We start from the raw sequence: 19873 nt of genomic DNA on the forward strand, positions 1-19873 counted from the left end.
AAAGATTTGAACGTTGAACTGTCGCGAGAAACGGATGCAGCGCGAATCGACCTTGCTCGAGAATCGAGGATCGCAAGATTTCGATTCCCTCCACCCCGAGCCAAACACATGCGTTTGGCCAAACATGCGTTTATGTTTATTATACGCGACATGAACATCTATTCCTTCCGTATTTGATTATTTCATGTCATCCTCCTAATTCTTCATCCTTCCGCATTTCAAATATATATTTACTGTGACTCATGGAAATCGTGACATAAGAGTGTAAACCGAAGTAAACAAAAAATTAGACATAAGGTCTCAAACGTAACAAATTGACGAGAAATAATTTTTATCGTAGAACTTCTTGACAAATTATGTTGACGTCCTAGATTTTGGATTATAATGAGCCAATTTGTTACGGTGCAAGGTAAACAAACAAATGATGTAATCTAAAGGATTCTCTGCCTATGGAGGCAACTTGAAAAACGAATGTTTTTTAATTTTTCCTTTTTTTTTTGCAATATCTCAGTTGGCCAATGCGGGAATCAAATAGGATCAGCTTTCTGGCCGTTAGCCCTGCACGAATACGGCATCCAGACTACCACCGGTGGTGTAAATCTGCTCAAGGTGCAACGAAACCATGTCAGGCACATCGGCGATCTCTCCAATGCTTTTTCCAGTTTTTTTCATGTCCCGAATGGAAAACATAAATTGCCTTTTCAAGATGTGGCCGACTTGAACGTAGCTAAAGTTAAAGCTAGGGTGCGTTCATCTCCATTTAATATTTCTTAAAGCTACAGTATAATAAATTTTCAAGCATTTCCAAATAATTTTTTTAACATGACAATTTTCTGAAGGCTGTTTTAGTAGATATGGAGGACAGCGTTGTATCGAGGTTTAAGCAGGGTCCACTGCGCCAGTTATTCGATCAGACGTGTATTGTAACAAATTACCCAGGCTCTGGAAACAATTGGTAGTTTGTGAAAAGACATGCTTAATATTTCAAGTAACACCGTAGAAATTCGCGGTGTAATACTTTGGATTTCTAGGGCAATAGGATATCACGTTCACGGTAGCGAGTATCACGATCGTTTAGAAGAAAGTGTAAGACGCGTAGTTGAAAAATGCGACCGACTTCATGGGTTTTTATTGATGCACTCCTTGGGAGGTGGCACTGGATCTGGATTAGGAACGGCAACCTTGAAACTGTTGAGAGATAATTACCCTCACGTGGAAAGGTGCCTTTTTAATTAATATGTACAAATGTTGATTAAATTAATTGAATCTTAAAACATTTGATCGTACATAACTTGAGGACGTAAAGATAAAAGATTATGTGCATTATCAATATTTTAGAATTGTATCGTGTGTATATCCAGCAAATACACAGGATACCATAACTGCCCCTTACAACACGTTACTCGCAACTCGAGAACTAGTAGAACATGCGACGTGCGTGCTTCCTGTAGAGAACAAAGCTCTCTTAGACATATGTAATGCTCAAATAAATAAACGAGATAACGCAGGTCAAATAAATTACAATGCCTCGTGTAGACCATTTCAAGATATGAACAGTATCGTTGTCAATATGCTCTTGCACTTGACTAGGTAATTAAATTTTGAGTTTATGATGCAAGATTTGGATTCATTTTACGAAAACAGCCATTTGTTTTAGCGGATCCAGGTTTCCGGGAAGCTTAAATATGGATATGAATGAAATAGCTACAAATCTAGTGCCTTATCCGAAATTACATTATATATTCAGTAGTATCAGTCCTGTGACTTTATCTGCCCCAAATATGTGCACTATGCAAGAAGCGAAGTAATTATTTATTTTCTTAAATTTCGTTATTAAACCGAAATTTCAAAATCAGCAAAGTATTAATTTAATGTTAATTTAATTTTAAGATTGCAGGATGAAGTATTTACAAACGCATGGTCGCGAAATAATCAATTAATTAGATTAGATCCACTTCAATCTACTTCTGTCATTCTTGCTGCAGCACATATTGCGAGGGGAAACACCACCTTAACTGACATAAAACGAAATATTGAAAGGTATTTAAACCATATTCTGCTCTCTTTTAAATAGATGTTGTATATAACAGTATTGAATAACTATTTCATATTAATTATATTATTTTCGTAGATTTCAACACAAATCAAAGTTTACTTCGTGGAGTAGGGATTGTATGAAAATAGGATTATGTTCCGTTCCTCCGGCAGGACATTCATCGTCATTACTGTGTCTTCTTAATTCATCCGCCATGTCTTCATTATTCAAAGATATAATCCGAGAGTTTTCTAAACTGTATAAGAAAAAGGTATAATGCAATGAAACCTAACTTCATATTTTTTTAACAACGAGCACATTTTTTTTATTCCCTAAAATCGTAAACAATTGTTTTCGTTGTTCTTAAAGTCTGTGACTATAGAGACATGCCAAAATTATTTTTCAACATTTGAAGATAGCATTAAAAAATATGTATTTTATTGTAAATTGCAAATTGCATTTCAGGCACATGTTCATCACTATACGCAAGTACATGGATTTGAAGAAACGCATTTTATTGAGAGCAAGGAAAATCTTCTCAATTTATGTGAATGTTATGCAGAGATACAAAATGTGGAAGAGGCGAGTATCTCTAGATTGCAAGTAATTTAATTAGTTTGTAAAAAGAATTTGATGAAAACTAAATGTTATCATACATCACTTGCATATGTAACAAAAAATTTATTTGTATTTATAATCAATATATTTATTAATTTATTAATATATATGTACAACATAATACTAATTTAATAAAAATAGTGACTTTGAAGACAGTAACAAAAATCTATTGATACGGAACTAATTGTAAATTAAATATCTGCGCAAGTTACGTCAACAAAAAATTGTTAGAGCATTATTTGTGCTGCGCGGGTGTCAATTAGAAAAGCTGTATTATTTTGTTCTTGAAGAGGATCGTATGTCTTTGGGCATGCATGCGAATATTCTTAAGCTTAACATTTGCCTTATCTATAAATTTTGATGTATTCTTTAAACTTAGCTAGCAGGTATTTGTGGCAAGCCAAACTCGTCCACTGGAACACCATCCTGTAAACATATTTAAAAAAATATGTACATTTCGTCTTATCGATTAGAAAATAATTTTTACGTAGTGTAAACTAATATGTGCCCTCCCTCCTATTCTCGACTAACCGAGATGTTTAAAAAAAAATTTTCCAATTTTTATACTCCTCTTTCATCACTATTAAGTATTTTTAAGTATTAAGTAACTAAAATAATAACCTTGTTCTTGACAGAACTTGCTCCGGGTTCTTTGTCTGGTGCACTGGGTGCTTTAATAGCATCGTCTAAGAAAGTAGTGTCCTCGTCCAAAGCGAGGTCGTCGCCGAGAGCCTCCAGTTCCGCCGCCAGTTCGTCGTCGTCAATTTCTGGCATTCCGTAGCTGCGACCCATCGCTTCCTGCACCTCGTCAGCTTGTTCCAACATATCTGCCAAATCATCTTGCATATCCTGCACACAGTAATGGCGACATGTGACAAAGAGCTCGAATCGAAGAGTACAATCTTGAAGCTCGCATTACAGAAAGTTTTATTTCCAGCTCACCTCGATTTGATCAATGTTGATATTTTTGAATTCCTTTTGCATTTGCTTGACGCCATCCTTCATAGCGACCACAGTCGCCTGGGTGTCTTTCAACGTCTGCGTGGCGTAGTTCGCTTGCTCCATGTTGAACGCCTGCTGGCGCAGGTTGTCCACCTGGGCCTCATACATCTTCCGCTGCTTCAGCACGCGCAGAGCCTTGGCCTTCACCGCGTTCTTCGCCGGCCCGTCCCTCATCTTGACCATCTGATCTTTGTACTTCTTCAGCTCCGCGTCCAGTTTCGCTATCTTCTTTTCTGCAGAGTCCGCCCTACTGTCAACCTTGATAGAGAACGTCGTGTGTTTACCAAACGAATCCCTAACGCTTCGAGAAATTAAGAAACGCCTAGCCTGTCGACGGCACGCTGTTCTCAGCGTAAAATCGCGCGAATCTTTTCCAGTACCAGAACTGACGCAGTAATGTGGTTAAAAAAAAAAAAATAGTAATTGTTATCTCCTGATGACAAACAATTAAACTCGTCTTCCTTACCCCCGCGATGCAATCGGTGATGCTTGGCGGCGGTTCCTTGGGTTTAGCACGTCCGAAGAGCCTGTTCATTTTGCAAATTAACGTTAATTGAATGCACGACGAGGTATTCTCACTCCGCACCAAGTTCCGTCTGCCGAAACGTCAAATCTGATTAAGCGCCCGCAATGACGGCAGAGTGCAGACGGACGAGCGCGTATTTGCGTAGCGCGACGAAAGACGTGAATCCAGGCTCGAGCGATCCGACGTCGTTCTAGACAATCTAGACACTCGAGAAGTACCTACTCCGGCCGTGAGTCGGCGCTGCATACAGAATCGCGGCCATCTTCGCAGAGTCGCTCGTCGTTTCGAATCCCGACACGCGTCCGTCTTGGAATCGCGCTCTCGTCCCGAAAGCTCCCACAAGTTTGAGCAATCCAACGGATCGTCGCACGCCGCTTCTTCTAGCAACGTTTAGCGGCCGTTTCTAGACGATCATGAAAGTAGCATTTGCTCCAAAAGCGATGCTTTTTGGAAGCGCGGTTTTCGGAAATGAACGATCGAGGGAGTACGAAATAACCGTAATTTCACTCGCGCAAGGTAATGCAAACGTAAACAATTCGGAATCAAATCCGTATACCTTCGAATTTCCTGATTTCATTATCTTATTTGTTTCATTGCGAAAGTTCAATTTTTGATCGAAACCTGCGTGCATCTTAGAAAACATATAATTAATTCTTTAAATATTTAGTTTTTTATTTTTCTATTTATTTCGTTAATTTCCCATCGTTTCATTTCTGTCCCACTTTTAAGTCAGATAAATCACGCGATTAGCGCATCCGCTTCTTACGGAATCCAAATATCATGTCAAACGCAATACGTGCAAAGGGAAAAAAAGGGGGGGAGGGTGGAGAAAGTAACGAACGCCGCCAATCGCGAAGAGATTAATCCCGAGACCTTATCGTTGTCCCCGTTATCGGTGACGTAAAAAAGAAATCAGTCAAGTCGATTAGATTACCCTCGTCCCGCTCGGCGGAAACGCCGCGCCGCATCGCGGGTGACAAGCATATGTATATATATTCCCGTCTTGTTGCGCAAGTCGAAGCGCGGGAACGCGCGTTTGTGAACAATATATGTAGGCCGCGTCTCTAAACGCTCGTCGCGGCCGCGGCCTGCAGTAATTCGCATCCCGCGGCTAATCATGAGAGATTTACGGGCCGTGCAGCCTCCGACGGAGGCAACGCGCGCCGCGCGCCTCCTCCCCGCGAGACGGTACCCCTATATATACGTCGCGATGGCACGCGAGAATTCCGCGTGCAATTACGGACGCGCGGCGCGTACTCGGCGTACTTCGCCGTCGTAGCGCGCGGGCGCGCACGCGCGTTCTCTCTCTTACTCTCTTTCAGCAAGAAGGCGCGCGTGTGCGCGCGCGCGATCTCCTCGTTATCCACCGCTATAAATCGCCCCCGTCGTGATATTTTTATTTACGCGCCCGCCTCTAATCCCCCGTACGCCGTACGGAGGCTGCATCACGCTTCCGTCTCTCTCTTCTTTCCTCTCGTCCTCTCGGTCTCCCGCGGTCGGTATACGTAAACCGAAACCGGCTCTCTCGCGCGGCTCTTATCGAGCGCCGCCACCGCGCCGCTTATCAAGCCGTCGCTGCCCGCCTCGCGACGCTTGCGTCGATCGTTGTTGGGAAAGGTTCGAGTCCTCGAAAGTACATACATAAGGCTTTCCTGTTTCTACAGTGATACAATATCCTCTTTTTCGAAAATTCTCTATCGCGAAAGGAGGAATTGTACCTCAACTCAAGAATAAAATTCAAGAAAGGTATCTCGATTAAAAGCTTGAGAATGAGGTTAAGGAATTTCATAGAAAGATCGTATGAAACTTTATAAAGAAAAATGGTCCGATTCTTCTGACGATCTTTTTATCCATAGAATCCAAAAGGAGTATCGAAATCCGATTTTTCATTGCCAAGAACTTTGCGAGATATTGTTGCTCTTATTTGCCGTCTGCCTTTAATTTTTACAATTGAACATCTCGATAAATCTTAAACTCGGTTTTTGCAGAAAACATAATTCAAAAATTGATTAGAAAATAAGGTTTTTATTTACCAATTATTTGTATATTTGAAAGGTAAAAAGGAAAAAGAGGGAATTTGATTTTTTTTTATCTTTTCAAAAGAAATTTGATTAAATACCTGCAGAACTTCCTGCGTAATTTCGAATTTCTCTTAACAAAATTGTGCATCTTTAATTAACATTTCAAACATTTCTGAAATCATTCTCGTTCAGTATAGCTAATAATGTATCGCTTACTAATAAGAAGAAACTACATTAAAACAAAAATTATCTGCCCTACTTCTTTTCCCTTTGTATTAATCGTGTTCTTTAAAATCACAATTATTAAATATCTGTTTCTCATTTAATTCCTCATGAGATCCATCCACACATCTATTTCCTATATTAATTTATAATGCTCCCAATTTTTTATCACAGAGTCTGCAGCTGAAACATTCAGGACACGATTTCAAGACACCCTATATAACTATAGAGGGTTGCAAAGAGGGTGGTAGCGGCATGGACGCGCGATTGTGGAGGGAGACAGGCGTCGCGGTGGTGGTTCCGGTGCGGCCGCGATGGCGGTGGCGACGTCGGCGTCAGGGCGCCTGCGTAAGCGGCGGCGACGACGACGACGACGTCGACGACGTACGACGACGACGACGACCACGAGGAGGAGGACGATCAGCGTCGGAGTACGGCGAGAGACGTACACGGCACGACTGGCTGCCGGACGAAGATCGCCGAGTGCGCACGGCTTCACGCGCTGCACGCACGACGATACTTATATCCGAACGGGCTGTGGCATGCCCCGACCCGCGGCGCGGCCGCAGTGCTCCAAAAGTCGGTACGACGCACGAATCGCACCGCTGCGGCGCGCGCGCGCGCGAGAGGCACACACGACGACGACGACGCAGCAGCAGAAGCAGCAGCAACAGCAGCGGCAGCAGCAGCAGCAGCAGAAGCAGAAGCAGCAGCAGCAGCAGCAGCAGCGGAGGAGAGACCAGAAAGTCGCGTCGTCAAAACGCGCTCTGCTGGCTGGAGTTTTCCGGGCCTCCTCCTCCTCCTCTTCCTCCTTCTCCTCCTCCTTGCACCTCCACCAGCCCTCCTCTGTCGCTCATCCGTTTCGTTCGAGCTCGAGCGCGGTCGACGGAGGCGCGAGGGCGTACGCGCGACGGAGGAAGCGCAGAGACTAGACGACGGTGAGACACAAGTGCCGCCGAGGGAAAATAGGGAAAATATGCCAACCGACCGGGAGGAGGCAGCGCTAGACCGTCGTACCTCGTCGTAGAGGAGGTGGGAGAGACCGACGTACGTGTGCGGTCAGAGGTGGTGCACGATACCGCGTGTAGGCGGGGATCGTCGGCGGAGGTGTGGAAGAGAGGCCCCTCATCGGGTTGCCGCGCCGCGCCGCGCCGTGCTGCGCCGCGCCGCGCGCGATTACCGCAGTGTGCGAATCCGCTCCGTTCCGTTCCGCTCCGATTATCGTCCGGGTGGAGAGACACGTCCGCAGTCCGCGAGCGCGGTGCCAGTGGTAGTAACCCTGACCCGACCCCCTTCCCCCGCGCGCGTTACGTATATTTCACGGAGCGCGGGCTCGCGCGGGCTCGCGTTTCCACGCCACAGTGTCCACGCGAGGCTCACGGTGCGTGTGTGGTGCGCGCGCGTGCGATAAACCCATATCGGCGAGCCCCACGTCTCCACGTCCGTCCGCGCCGCGTGAGCGTACCTCACGTACGTAAAACGGAGCTTATCGGTGATCGATCGATCGCGCGCGCGCGACAGACGATACGCCGCGGCCGCGGAACAATCGGCGATCGGCGACGGCGACAACACGTCGCCGAGGTCGAGGGAGTAGTAGTACACGGCTGTCGGTTCCGCGAGTGTGTCCCTGCGCCTATCGTCGTCCTCTCGAGACCACCTTCCTTCGCTCGTCGCCCGGGGAAACCGCCTGCGAGTTCAGTGTGACAGCCGGAGTCGCGGAGTCGCTGGCGATCGCCACGCGAAGGACGTGAATCGTTTCGCTTCGTTCGTCCCGTGGGGTGGTGAAACGTATCGCGTATACGCTATACACGTTCTTCCCTCCCGCTCTCTCCCCGTCCTCCCAACGCCACCGCCTCCACCTCCGCGATACGATCCGCGGAGCGACCTCGTAACGTAGTCGCGTGTGTGTGACAGTGGCAAGCAAAAGGTCGCGCGCGCTGCGCTGCGTATTTGGGAGGATTCCAAGTGGTCCAGCAGTGTGTATCCCCGCCGAGTGGATCGAAATTATGTTCGCCAGGGGATAGCCCGCGAACGAGGCGCGCACACGGCGAGCGGGAGCGGTATTCGGGGCGAGCGAGCGAGCGATCGAACGCGGGGGAGGCAGGGCTAGAAGCAGCGTTTCGCAACGAGCAGCGCTTCGTCTAGGAGCGCCGCGACGACAATGACAACGCGCGTCGTCGAATGAGCTTGGCTCCCCGACAACCAAGAGGATGCCACGGAGACAGGGTCGCTGCCGAATCGTACCGGGGCGACGCGGCGTCAGTGGGATTTAGAGAAACGTTTCCTGAGGAAAGCGAGTGCGCAATCGGAGGACGTGGGAGATACGGAAACGAGATTTTACACATGCCCAAGAAAAATAATAATAATAGATCGAGGCGTGAAAATAGAAGGTGAGAAACTATACAAGAAACGGAGTAAAAATAAAAGGGAGAACAGCGAAAGGAAGATATTGCAAGGAGCAAAAGAAAGAACGAGGAGGAGTACACGCGACAAGGAGGATCACCGCGCGTCTTTCGGTTTCCGGAGTTCCTCTCCGTGGGTGTTTTTACGCGTGCGGCCGTGGATCGATAGTTTGTCTCGCACGATCGTGTCGGACGGGAGTTGGAGTTACACTACGTGGAGGACGCGCGCGAATCCTCTTGCGTTCGACGACAACGACACCCTCGAGCCGCGAGTAACGAGGCCCGTGGGAGACGAGTAGAGAAAAGGAGGAAGTTTCCAAAGGGGCCTAGCTGGAGGTGCTGGTTATCGCGACATTCGTCAACGTCGCGAAGACGCTCGAAAGCTTCGCGGTGATTTATGGGGGATTATAGCGCGACGAGCCTCTTCTCGAGTACCCTGACCAGCCCGAAACTTAGCACGACCACGAGCAACAGCAGCAGCAGCGGCAGCAGCAACGTCAGCGCCATAACGACATCCACGATGCAGGACGATCTGCTGATCGAGAAGCAAGCCACTGGGAAGCCCGCTCCACTGTCGCCAAGCGGCGCCCTCGACACCGTGGCCGGACAGGACAAGTCGAAGGACGTGATCGAGGCAGAGAACATCGCTATCACACCGACGACACCCTCGTCGACGGACAAGGACATCACGTGCAGCGCGACATCGGCTCTGCAAGGCTTCGCCGATCCCGGTGGCCGCGTGCCCAGCCTCTGGTCCGCGCCCGACGACGGCGGCCTGCACACCGCGTTACCCGTCAATGGCTCGATCCCCGCCTTTCAGAATTTTCCAGCCGGTGGGCCCGCGGGCCTTTTCACCAGCACCGGCGCCGCCGCCGTTTCGACCGGCACGCGACGTGCCATCACGGCCAGTCACAACTTTCCGCAGCAGCAACAGCAGCAGCACGGTAACGCGGGTGCGCCCACCGGCACCAGACACGGCGGTCTGCAGGTGTCGTCCGCGCAACAGCAGCAGCAGCAGCAACAGCAGCAGCAGCAGCAACAACAGCAGCAACAGCACCAGCAGCAGCAGCAGCAGCAACAGCCTCCGCCGACGTCGCATCCGAGCGTCTACCTGCCCGGCAAAGGATACGCCGCGTGGTCGGGCGGGCCGCAGGCCCCGCAGCAATGGGGCGCGGGCCCGCAAGCGGCCGCTGCCGCCGCGGTCGCCAGCCCGGGCCTGTCTCCCTGGAACCGCGGCAGATCCGTGCCCAATCTACCGCCGCTGCACTCGTCCCTACACGCCGCCGCAGCGGTCGCGGCCGCAGCCGGTCTGCAAGGTCGCAAGCCGAGTCCGACGTTCCCGGGTCATCCGGGCCCGGCGGCGGCGCATCCCTCCTGCATCAGCCCGGTCAAGTTCCGTCGGAGCACCTCGTATCCCGGCAAGGGCAACATATACCCGCCCCAACCAGCGCCGACCTTCGAGGTGACCGCCGCCGAGGAGAGGGACCTGCTGCAGCTGCCACCGTTCCAGCAGGTGAGTCTCACACAGTCTTGAAACTCCCTCCGCGTGAAGTTTAGGAAGCTGGGCTCTCGCGCGCGCGTGGAAGTTATGCTGATCTAACCCACTTTTCCGCGAACTTTGGGAAATTAGTGCGCGAGTTGAAATTTAATTTAATTTGCGCGGGATATATCTGATTTTTGCAACTTTAAAATTGATGGTCAAGTTTCGAGCAAGCGAATGCTGGAGTTATTGCGGCGTCGAGCGCTTCCGATTTACTTATCTATAGGGAATGAATTCACTCTTCATTCGCTGTTAGAATGAAGTGCTTTTGTGAAGACGAATAGCTCCGTCTGATTGAATGCCAGATTTTCCAGTGAGGGATTTTTAACTGAACGATTTCTCCCCCTTGTCCACGTGAAAAATCAATCACACCTCTGGTCGGTTAATGGATAAGTTAAAACCAACACCGCTAATGTTATCGTTATCGAGTAAATTAGCAATTCGCTTCCGTATAAAAATATCACGTTATTAGCGACGTACTGATCACACTGCCCAGGTAGATTCTCTTCTCCGCACGCCATTCGCGTCGATCGGTTGCACAGATCAACGGGTAAAAGGAGGGGACTCTCGGGGCGACCGCGTTTGTTGTTTTACTCGGACTCCGCGGGCACCGATGGCACGGACTCGTTGCCTCGACTTTTTTTTCACAGCCGAGTGGCATCGCGTTATCGATCGCGGTTGGAGCAGGTAGTATAGCCAAGGGTACTCGCTTGTAAAACTGCGCCGGCAATCATGCGGTCTCCGTAGGCCGTCGTAGGAAGGTGCGCGCTACGGCCCCGACTTCCGCAGTTTCGCGTTCTTTCGGTACACCACGGCACCGCACCGCACGCGTAGCTCGGTGTCACCTCGGGTTATGCAACTGCTTCCTCCCTCTCGAGAACGAGAGAGAGAGAGAGAGAAAGAGAAAGAGGCTTCGTGCATTTAAATTTAGCCGGCACAACGACTGTTTCGGTAGTCGTGCGACCGTGCGGCGTGACACCGTCATTTTTAACAGCGCGATAATGTCGCGCCGGACCCCCAGCTAGGTCGTAAACGTGCGCGGCGAGTCGCGGTTCGCCGTCGAAGGAGCGCATTTTTCCGTCCACGCGGGAATTTTGCGTGGTCGAATCCGGGTTATCTCTCTCGCACGCGCGCAGCACTCTCGTCGTTTCGCATATCTACCCGCGTGATAACGATACGTACGATCACGTACGCGAGGAAACTCGCGCTAAGAAAACTCGCAGGTCGAAGTCGTACCTATACATATATATCGAAAATGTGTTCCAGGGAGTCTTTCACTTTTCGGTGTAATCTTCGTACCACGTACGTTACGTTCCGCACATGTGCCGTCGCTGAATAGCGGCGCGAATATATATAGAAATAGAAAAGGAATAGATAATGGAATGAATGGCGCGCGGCGAAAATACGGGTCAGCGTTTTCCTCGATTATATATTTTTCCACACCTTCGCTCCATTTTCCGGCATAGAATGAATTATATCACATTTAACATGATATTGATCTTAAAGCTAGCATTATATATACTTTTTTTTTGCGGTACAGTTAGCAAATTAATAAATAATCTCGTTTATATTATTCTGGCTTCGCGCGACTGTGAAGCTTAATTCAAGTAAATTTAATACGGGATCACTGAATAACACTGTTAATATTATATTCTTATTGGATAAAATCCATTTATATTATCATTATCACTTTTATTTATTGTGCCCTTTGTGTGACTCTTCACATTCCATTCGAGGTATTAATAATTTTATGAATAGCAAAATGACAGTTGAATAAAGAGAGTTAAAATTAGTTCAAGAGTATCTTTATTAAATTATTTAAAAATTATCTCCCTTTGAGGATTGTGCATTTATTAAGTATATATATATTTCATGATATATATCTTTATATTTCTGTAACAACTTGAGCAAGTGTTAGAAGATGGAAATGCCTGCTTCACTAAACCATCAAATTAAAAAAAAATTAATCATAATAAAAAAAGACCCGAATATTTTTATTTAAAAATACATGACCATCACCCTTAAGTTATTTTTGGATAAGTAACTTCTCCACGGTAGATAAGAGTTATCGAGGTTGTCATTAATAATCGATTTCACTCATTTTTTGTTATCTATCAGCGCTATCTGAAACTACTCCGCTGATACTTATTTTGTCGTTCAAGTCTGACCTAATTCCTTTCCGACGTGGTAACTCCGACAGTGTCTAGCAGAAGTTTAAGCTCAGCTATTTTAACCACCACTCGAAAATAGATCTGCATACTATCCGAGAGAAATGGCGGGTGTCGTCATGCTGTCGTTCAGCTATCATCTCCGCGCGTACCTTGTCTCAACATTTATATATTTATACACGGTACACACAGCTTTCCTTCTTGCCGCGACTTCTTAATCATGCAGCCAAATAATGGTGCCTATTGTCTAGAGAATCGCGAAAGAAAAAAAACAACTACGATATTCGAAGACGCGTGCTATCCTACATCTAATAATAAAATAACATCGATATATAATATAACGCTATAAACGCGTCAAGAAGTGTAGCATAAATTTTTAAACTAAAGTAATTACCCGAGAAATATCTTCGCTGATAAAATATCTTATAAAAATGTTAACTGCATATATATTTAATATCTCTGTAAGCACTATCAAATTAATCGGATTGATCGGATTTTATTTAAAAATATTTTACGTAATTTTTATCAAGATTCTATTTTTATTATCTGACGTTGACTGACAAGTCCGACACTTTATCTCGACACATTTTCTTTTTTTTTTCTTTTTTGGCTGATACACAAAAATTCGACGTTTATATTCGTCTGATTTATATTGGTAGACATCACACGACTGCGTTCCAAGGAACGAACAGGTGAGCGCCGCGCGCAGCGCAAAACGGTTTGGTTTATCGATAGCCTTAATATCGTTGATTTGACTGTACGTTGCCGAGAACAATTAGCTCGTACACAAACAAGTGAATATGACCTGATTCAATTAAATACTATCTCCAGTAAAAATTACAACATGATCTGTGCTCCTTGATAGATTTTTACAATTTTAATTGCTTTAAAAACTCTACATTAAAAACTGTTATTATCCTGTCAAGTAATAATAGAAGATGCTACAAACTTGAAAAAATATTACTTAAAATTTGCATACGTTTTTTTAAAAAATTTCTTTACTTTTTCTATTATACTTCTAAATAGGTATCTTGAAAACGCGCAAAGAAAAGTACAATTGTTGATTTTATGGTTTTCATGAAATACTGTCTTTTTTATTTATTTATTACTATCAAATTCACGTTCCGTTATCTGCAAACATAGCTTTAGACATAACAGTTTCATATCGACGTATGAAACAGTACGTCGATCGCCGGCCGATAATAATGGACATTAATGGAAGGAAGCTACGAGGGAAAAAAGCCACCGTCGCTCGTTCGTTAATTTTCCGATTTTTCGCCACGGTTTTTCCGATTTCGCCTTACGATACGACTGTGTTCGTGCGGTCGATGAATAATAACACGGGCACAAGTGTGTCGCGGATTAGAAGTCGCGCGCGCACGCGCCCAGGTAATGCGGCAAAAGCGCCTAACAGAGCGAAGAAATGCCCGAGCTCGAAGTCCGATAATTCATTGCTCGTCATTCACCTTGAGAGGGGAATCGGGGCACGTGCAGTAGGTCGCCTGGCCGATATGTCGAGGGGACCAATCGCCAATCGGATACCGATCGCGCGCGCGTCTTTGCGTTCGCCTGTGTGTGCACTCACCCGCTCGTACACGCAACCTCGCTTGTGTGTTGGTGATCGCATCGAAAAAAAAAAATCGTAACGTAGCGGATACGCATAGAGATAACGATTTTTTACTACGCCGCCGCAGTCGCGCTCGCTCTTTTCCTTCGTGCGGTGAGCACGAAAACGCCATTACGAAACGCATAATTCGAAACGGATCGGACGCGAGGTAAGGACATGGAGCTCCTAATACCGGCCTGGCCCGCACGTGTTTCCCGATCGATAGCGTTCTTACTTATTTACGATGTTTTATCGTGCAACCGAAACTAAACGATATGTAACAATGCCTATGAAACGTATCACGTGGACAACGTACGGACGACGGACAGAGTCGCCGATTGTTGGAAGAAGGAAGAGAGGCTTACAATATGTCGAGCGAAGGTCGCCCTCGTCCCGGGGTCGAAATTGATCTCCGATAGATCGAAGGTGCGAGGCTAATTTTACTCCGCGTACGCCTTCGTGGTTAGAAGAAATACGAAAAGACTTTCTTGGGGAGAACTTTTTATCCGCATAAGGCAGGCCGACGGCAGTTGCTTTGAAAGTCCTTCGTGTGCATTCTGCCGAATAAATTTAAAGAACCTCGCCTACACTGACCGTCATTAAGCTTCTCGCATTTTCCTTTTATCTCTAGGCCCTTTGATTGAGTTAGACGAAGTTTTTTCTTTACCGGAAATATTGAAGTTAATATTTCGGAATTTGATTTTTGAGTTGGGATAGATTTCAAAGTTGTGATTAAAAATATATAGAAATTTACGAAAACGTCAAGCTTAAGATATTTACTCTTTATACAGTTTAGCACGAGAGAGCTCATTATTACAGTTTGATATTTACAAAAATAATTATGAACATATTCTAACGAACGTTAAAAAACGAACGTAAAAGTCCTGAAAGGAAATGTAACATTTAAGATAATGTACAGTTTAATTTTTAGCAGGAAATGCTTTATTATACTATAACTTTTTTCTCTTTTATCTTTGTGTGTTTATGTGACCTTAATTTTAATGCTTTTGTACGTCGTACTCAACGTGGATACTGTCGCAAAGTGATAAGCTTCGTTATATATATATTTTTTTTAATATAATGAGTATTGCTCGTCTCATTTTTTTTCCACGTAGATAATATTTTTTATTCTGATATCTTATTTAATACGTTAATTATTCTTGAAGGACTGAATGTGACAGAAAACAGTATTCCGTAATGAAATAAATCATCCCTCATGCATGCAAATTTTTCTTGTATTATATGGAGGTGAAATCGCGTGTCTGTATATAACCGAAATATTAAACCAACACGCTTTGCGTGACTCTCAACGCAACTTGAAAAAAAAAAAAAAACACATGGTATGCATAGCATGTCGGTTGGAAGTGTTAATTGCGTTGCGCTCTCTGACAACACGATGCAAATTTGTCCTTGAAATAAGTATCTATTAACCAAGGATAAGACAAGTCATCCCTACAGTAGCTGAAATAGATTTACGTTCGTCCAGTATTTCAATAATAACGGGAACATTGATAATTCATAGATAATTTTTGAATTGATAAAAATTGGTAATTTGATTGAATATTTTTGAAAAGGAAATTTTCTCCATTTTCATTTATTATTAAGATTAAATATTTCTATCTATTTCCTGCTGATGGACATGACGTATAACACGAGATAATATCGTGAACAAAAATTAGATGTGATTCAACCGGATATTCGGAAAAGTGCTTCTACGTACAGCCGTAATTCATTCAATTCTTTCGGTCGCTAAATCAAACGTCGGGGAAGAAAGGACAGGAAGTTGGAGAAGAAAATTTTTCGAGCGTGCCATTCCATTATGCCGTCTAGATGTTAACCTAATTTAACCACCGTCCTATTTGAATTCCGGACTGCGCCGGTGCGAAGTGACCCAGTGCGGGGGTTTATAGGTTACTCCGGTTCCCTGCGATATAGATTTTTCGCGCGGGGTGCGTCCTACCGTGTAGTAGCTCAACGAGAACCTTCACGTTCGCTTATACGTTTTTCTTAGACTTAAGGTAAATACGCTTTATGACGTAAGAAGTGCACCGATTATTTAGTCTTACTGCTTATCATCGGGAAATAAACAGCTAAACGAAATCCAATAACGACATAAGAGATAATTATGATATCTGCGTGAAAATTATTTCTTTCTATACGAGTTCAAATAGAAAAGGTAAACTGATGCGAATTACTTTGCAGATCGAACTAGCAGTAACGGTATCGCCACAAATCGGGCGATATATGGGACGTCCATAAAACCAATTCTGTAGTAAAAAGTCTAGTAGAAATAATTTAGATCTTTGTCGTAAAGTCGTAAGGATTTAGTTCCCGATATAAAGCCGAACAAAATACGGCACGACAACGCGATCGCGCCGTAAATGGAAGCGACGTGAGGGAAAAGAAAATTGGAGCAGGACGATCGTGCGCGATTGCCTCTTGACTTTCGTGATATTTGCCTTGATAATAGATCGAATTTAGCGGTGACGGTCTCGTATCGACAGATTATTGCACACGCATATTTCACCGAGGTTGCCCGTGTACCTTATGTAATGAAATGCGGCTAACCGCTTGCACAGACACGGTGGCCGCCCAGTATCGAGCGCGGGGAATTACGATGGCTGTTTACCCAGGTCTTCCAGTTACATCCTGACGTTTAACTCGATTCGTTCGATACGTTACGTAATTTCGTTGGCCCGATCCGTTTACCGCAAAGGTATGTATACGTTGCGAGCTAAGGCACGCTGGCATTTGCCGCTGACGCGAACATGATTTTTTGATAGCACGAAGCAGCCGAGATAGTATCAGTCTGTCGCGATATGACGTCTGTACACGATCGTATTCGCAAATCCGAATATACACGCAAGAAAATCTTATATTACTATATAAAGTAATTTTTAAGTAATTCTGAAGGAATATTAGAATACCTAGTATTAGAATATAAAAAATTGCACAGTTCTTAAACTTAAAAAAAGTATGCAAAAGCTCTTTAAAAGATGTCGTAATCATCTTTTAGAAAAGTTTCACATTTCTTTTAGAGGAACCTTTTATTAAATCTTTGTCGTTTGAATTGCTTCAAAGTTAACATCTTTCTGCTAATTACATTAGAATGCTAAGAGTCATTTGCGCATACAATTGGAGTTAATCTAGCTATGTCAACGACCCGTCATTTCCTTTCACTTTAAAGTGAGATAACAAAACTTTAATTTTCTCTTGTTATGCAGGTGCTTTAGCTAATGAACTAAATCGCACAAGGAAGATAAATATATAAATATATCTTACACGTTTCCCACTATCTTTACAATTATATTTTATTTTAAATTTGGAATATGATACTTGCGTTGACGTTTGTCTTTCCACATAAACTGCATTAATATGAAAAGTCCTGTGATAGTCAGGAACGATCAGAGAATTTCCACTTTGAACTACACACTCTCTGGTATCGTTGTATTCTAAATATTCCGGCCGTGCATTAGGCAGCGAGCCTAAACTGGCAAAAGCAGAATTATTGTCCGCGAAACAGAGAGAGAAAGAGAGAGAGAGAGAGAGAGAGAGAGAGAAAGAGCCGATAGTACAACGGTACTCGCCACATTCTCCACCCTTTGGCCGCCATCGCGGCACGCCGATGTTGCCGCCTCTGTGTGTGTTCCTCCACGCCACCCCCTCCCTTGCCCGCGAGCTCCGCTCCATGGAAGTGACCTACTTTGCGCTAGCCGGCTGGAACCGTTGCTTCCGCACACGCCTCGGGATTCAGGTTATATCGCACCCTCTCCGCGTGCCCATCCGCACCCTCCGCTTGCGTTTGCGGGGAGGACCTCGCACGTCGCGTAATCGGATCGGATAACGAGTGACGCGATTACGGTCGTGAAGCAAGAGAAGTATATGACTATGGTAGATCGAATTTTTCATTGACGCTTGACTTATAAGCTCCGAAAGCCACGAGGCTACCGGAGGTTCTTGCCTCTGGGTAATGTGACTTTTAATCTCTTATCAGCTAATTTTTTTTTCTGTATCGCAACGAACGCTGATTAGTACATAATTAATAAAAGTAACGACGCAATCGATTTCCCGTGTGCGACGCGACCCCTTTGAAATTACAGCTTGAAGCTAAATTAATTACTTCTGCGCTACGTGCACATGAGACATGCATGACGTAATAAAGTAACTTCTATTTCGGTATCATATACCGGATATGTGAATAAGACACCCGGGGACAGAATACAATCGTAATGTACCGCAACAGACACCAACGGTATATTGTGCCTCGCAGCCTGAATTCTTCGTTTCATCCCTCCCCGCGCGCGATGTAATACATTCTCGCTTTCGCGTTATTATTTCTCCCTCCTTTCCCACCCCTTACGCCCGACCACCCCCTTTTGCAACGACGACGGTGTCGCGTCCGACATAATAATTACTCGTCGCGTTCGGCTCCTTTGGATAATGGATATTCCGACTATCACAATGAGGACGCGACCACCCTCCCTCTCCCCCGCGGCCGAAATGCGGGACGCGCGCGCGTGTGTAAAACGCATGTAAAATAGCGCGGATGAGCGTCGCGAGGGTGGAATACAAACACGTCGTGCCGCGCGAAAGAAAAGGGGGACCGTACAAAAGGTGGCGAAGATAGTCTCGGTGGAATGGGACCATTCCTGTCTAGACTGAACGGGTGCACGACGAAAAACGCGCGGAACTTGAAGGCGTCTGCATATAGTATATACGTACACCTGAATACACACCCCGTCCTCGCCTCGTGCGTTTTCTCCCCTTTTTTACGTTTCTCCCCTTTCAGCTCCCCGCCTAAGTCCTCCCGGCCCTTTATTTGCCCTCCGTGAAATTAATCGCCGTCCGACTGACTTCCGAGTGTTATTTTCCTATATCCCCCTTCGTAAATCGCCTTATAGATTTATTTATCGCGTAATTAATCGCATGTTTATCTTGGGGTAAGAGTCTAATACGCTCTAAGTGTATCCTAATGAACATTTGATGGGTCATCAAGCCCGCGGTTTTCGTGCGTGGATATCATTTCGGTGTGCCGCTTTATTTGCTAATGCATATATGTCATTTTCCGTAAAGGTGGTCATATACAGGCAACAAAATTTTATATTCTGCGACACGTGGCGAAAGTCGCGTATTCCCCACCGAAACACATAGAGTTTGAACAACGAAGATACGCGTTCGCGAACTTACGCCATTTTCAAGATAGAGACCCCTCCGCGTATTGCGAGACGTGCGCCCGCGAAAGTATCGGATGATATCTGTGTTAAAAGGACGCGGACGACAAAATTTCTCCCGTTTCTGCGACGCGAGCGTAACCGTAAAGCCGGGAATGTCGTACCGGTCGTGCGGACATTACGTCACGCCGCCTCGCTCTCGCGGAGACTGCGCAAAACGGATGGACACGCGGTGTCAGCCCCTAGAAAATTTACGTGCGTTTACACCCGTGTTCCCGGACCACTCCTGGATTACATTCAGCACCTCTGCTCCGCTCGCCATAATTCAATCCCCGACCAGGTCGGGATGTGCCCGTGACAGGCCACGGGTCATTCGCAAACGTGGGGGTCAGCAGAGAGGAACGACAGTATTAGCGTGCGCGCGCGCACGTACATACACACAACACACACACAAACGTAACGCATACGTATTATATATGTGTATATATATATATATATATATATATATATGGAGGTCGCGAAGGGGGGGAGGAGAGGAGATGTCGTTGCTTTTTACGAGCCG

The 19873-nt window shown here is 45.5% G+C and overlaps 3 protein-coding genes across 4 annotated transcripts in view; 2 read left to right on the forward strand and 1 right to left on the reverse strand.

The window, feature by feature from the left end:
• The first annotated feature begins 119 nt into the window (after positions 1-119).
• On the forward strand, positions 120-2758 carry LOC105453237 (tubulin epsilon chain-like). 2 transcript variants are annotated; one of them, XM_011695019.1, is made up of 10 exons: positions 120-274; positions 341-409; positions 512-744; positions 840-955; positions 1032-1220; positions 1339-1590; positions 1658-1804; positions 1891-2040; positions 2132-2306; positions 2501-2758. In XM_011695019.1, exons 2-10 carry the CDS (start codon positions 385-387, stop codon positions 2645-2647), a joined length of 1434 nt encoding a protein of 477 aa, XP_011693321.1. In that variant the 5' UTR covers positions 120-274; positions 341-384; the 3' UTR covers positions 2648-2758. The 2 variants fall into 2 exon arrangements, with proteins under 2 accessions (XP_011693321.1, XP_011693320.1); XM_011695018.1 differs by having other exon boundaries at positions 121-409.
• Positions 2724-4343, reverse strand: LOC105453236 (charged multivesicular body protein 5). The gene is made up of 4 exons (XM_011695017.1): positions 4122-4343; positions 3596-3913; positions 3275-3502; positions 2724-3079 (listed from the first exon to the last, which is right to left on the reverse strand). Exons 1-4 carry the CDS (start codon positions 4188-4190, stop codon positions 3029-3031), a joined length of 666 nt encoding a protein of 221 aa, XP_011693319.1. The 5' UTR covers positions 4191-4343; the 3' UTR covers positions 2724-3028.
• A 3675-nt stretch (positions 4344-8018) lies between these two features.
• The window catches only part of LOC105453239 (cytoplasmic polyadenylation element-binding protein 2), a 128074-nt gene continuing 116219 nt past the window's right edge, over positions 8019-19873 (forward strand). Inside the window, exon 1 of the mRNA XM_011695022.1 lies at positions 8019-10339. Within this exon, the coding sequence (XP_011693324.1) occupies positions 9224-10339 (1116 nt within the window). The 5' untranslated portion in view covers positions 8019-9223. The remainder of the gene's footprint in view (positions 10340-19873) is intronic.

Source organism: Wasmannia auropunctata, unplaced genomic scaffold (genome assembly GCF_000956235.1).
Source record: "Wasmannia auropunctata unplaced genomic scaffold, wasmannia.A_1.0 LD336001.1, whole genome shotgun sequence".
Classification (NCBI taxonomy): domain Eukaryota; kingdom Metazoa; phylum Arthropoda; class Insecta; order Hymenoptera; family Formicidae; genus Wasmannia; species Wasmannia auropunctata.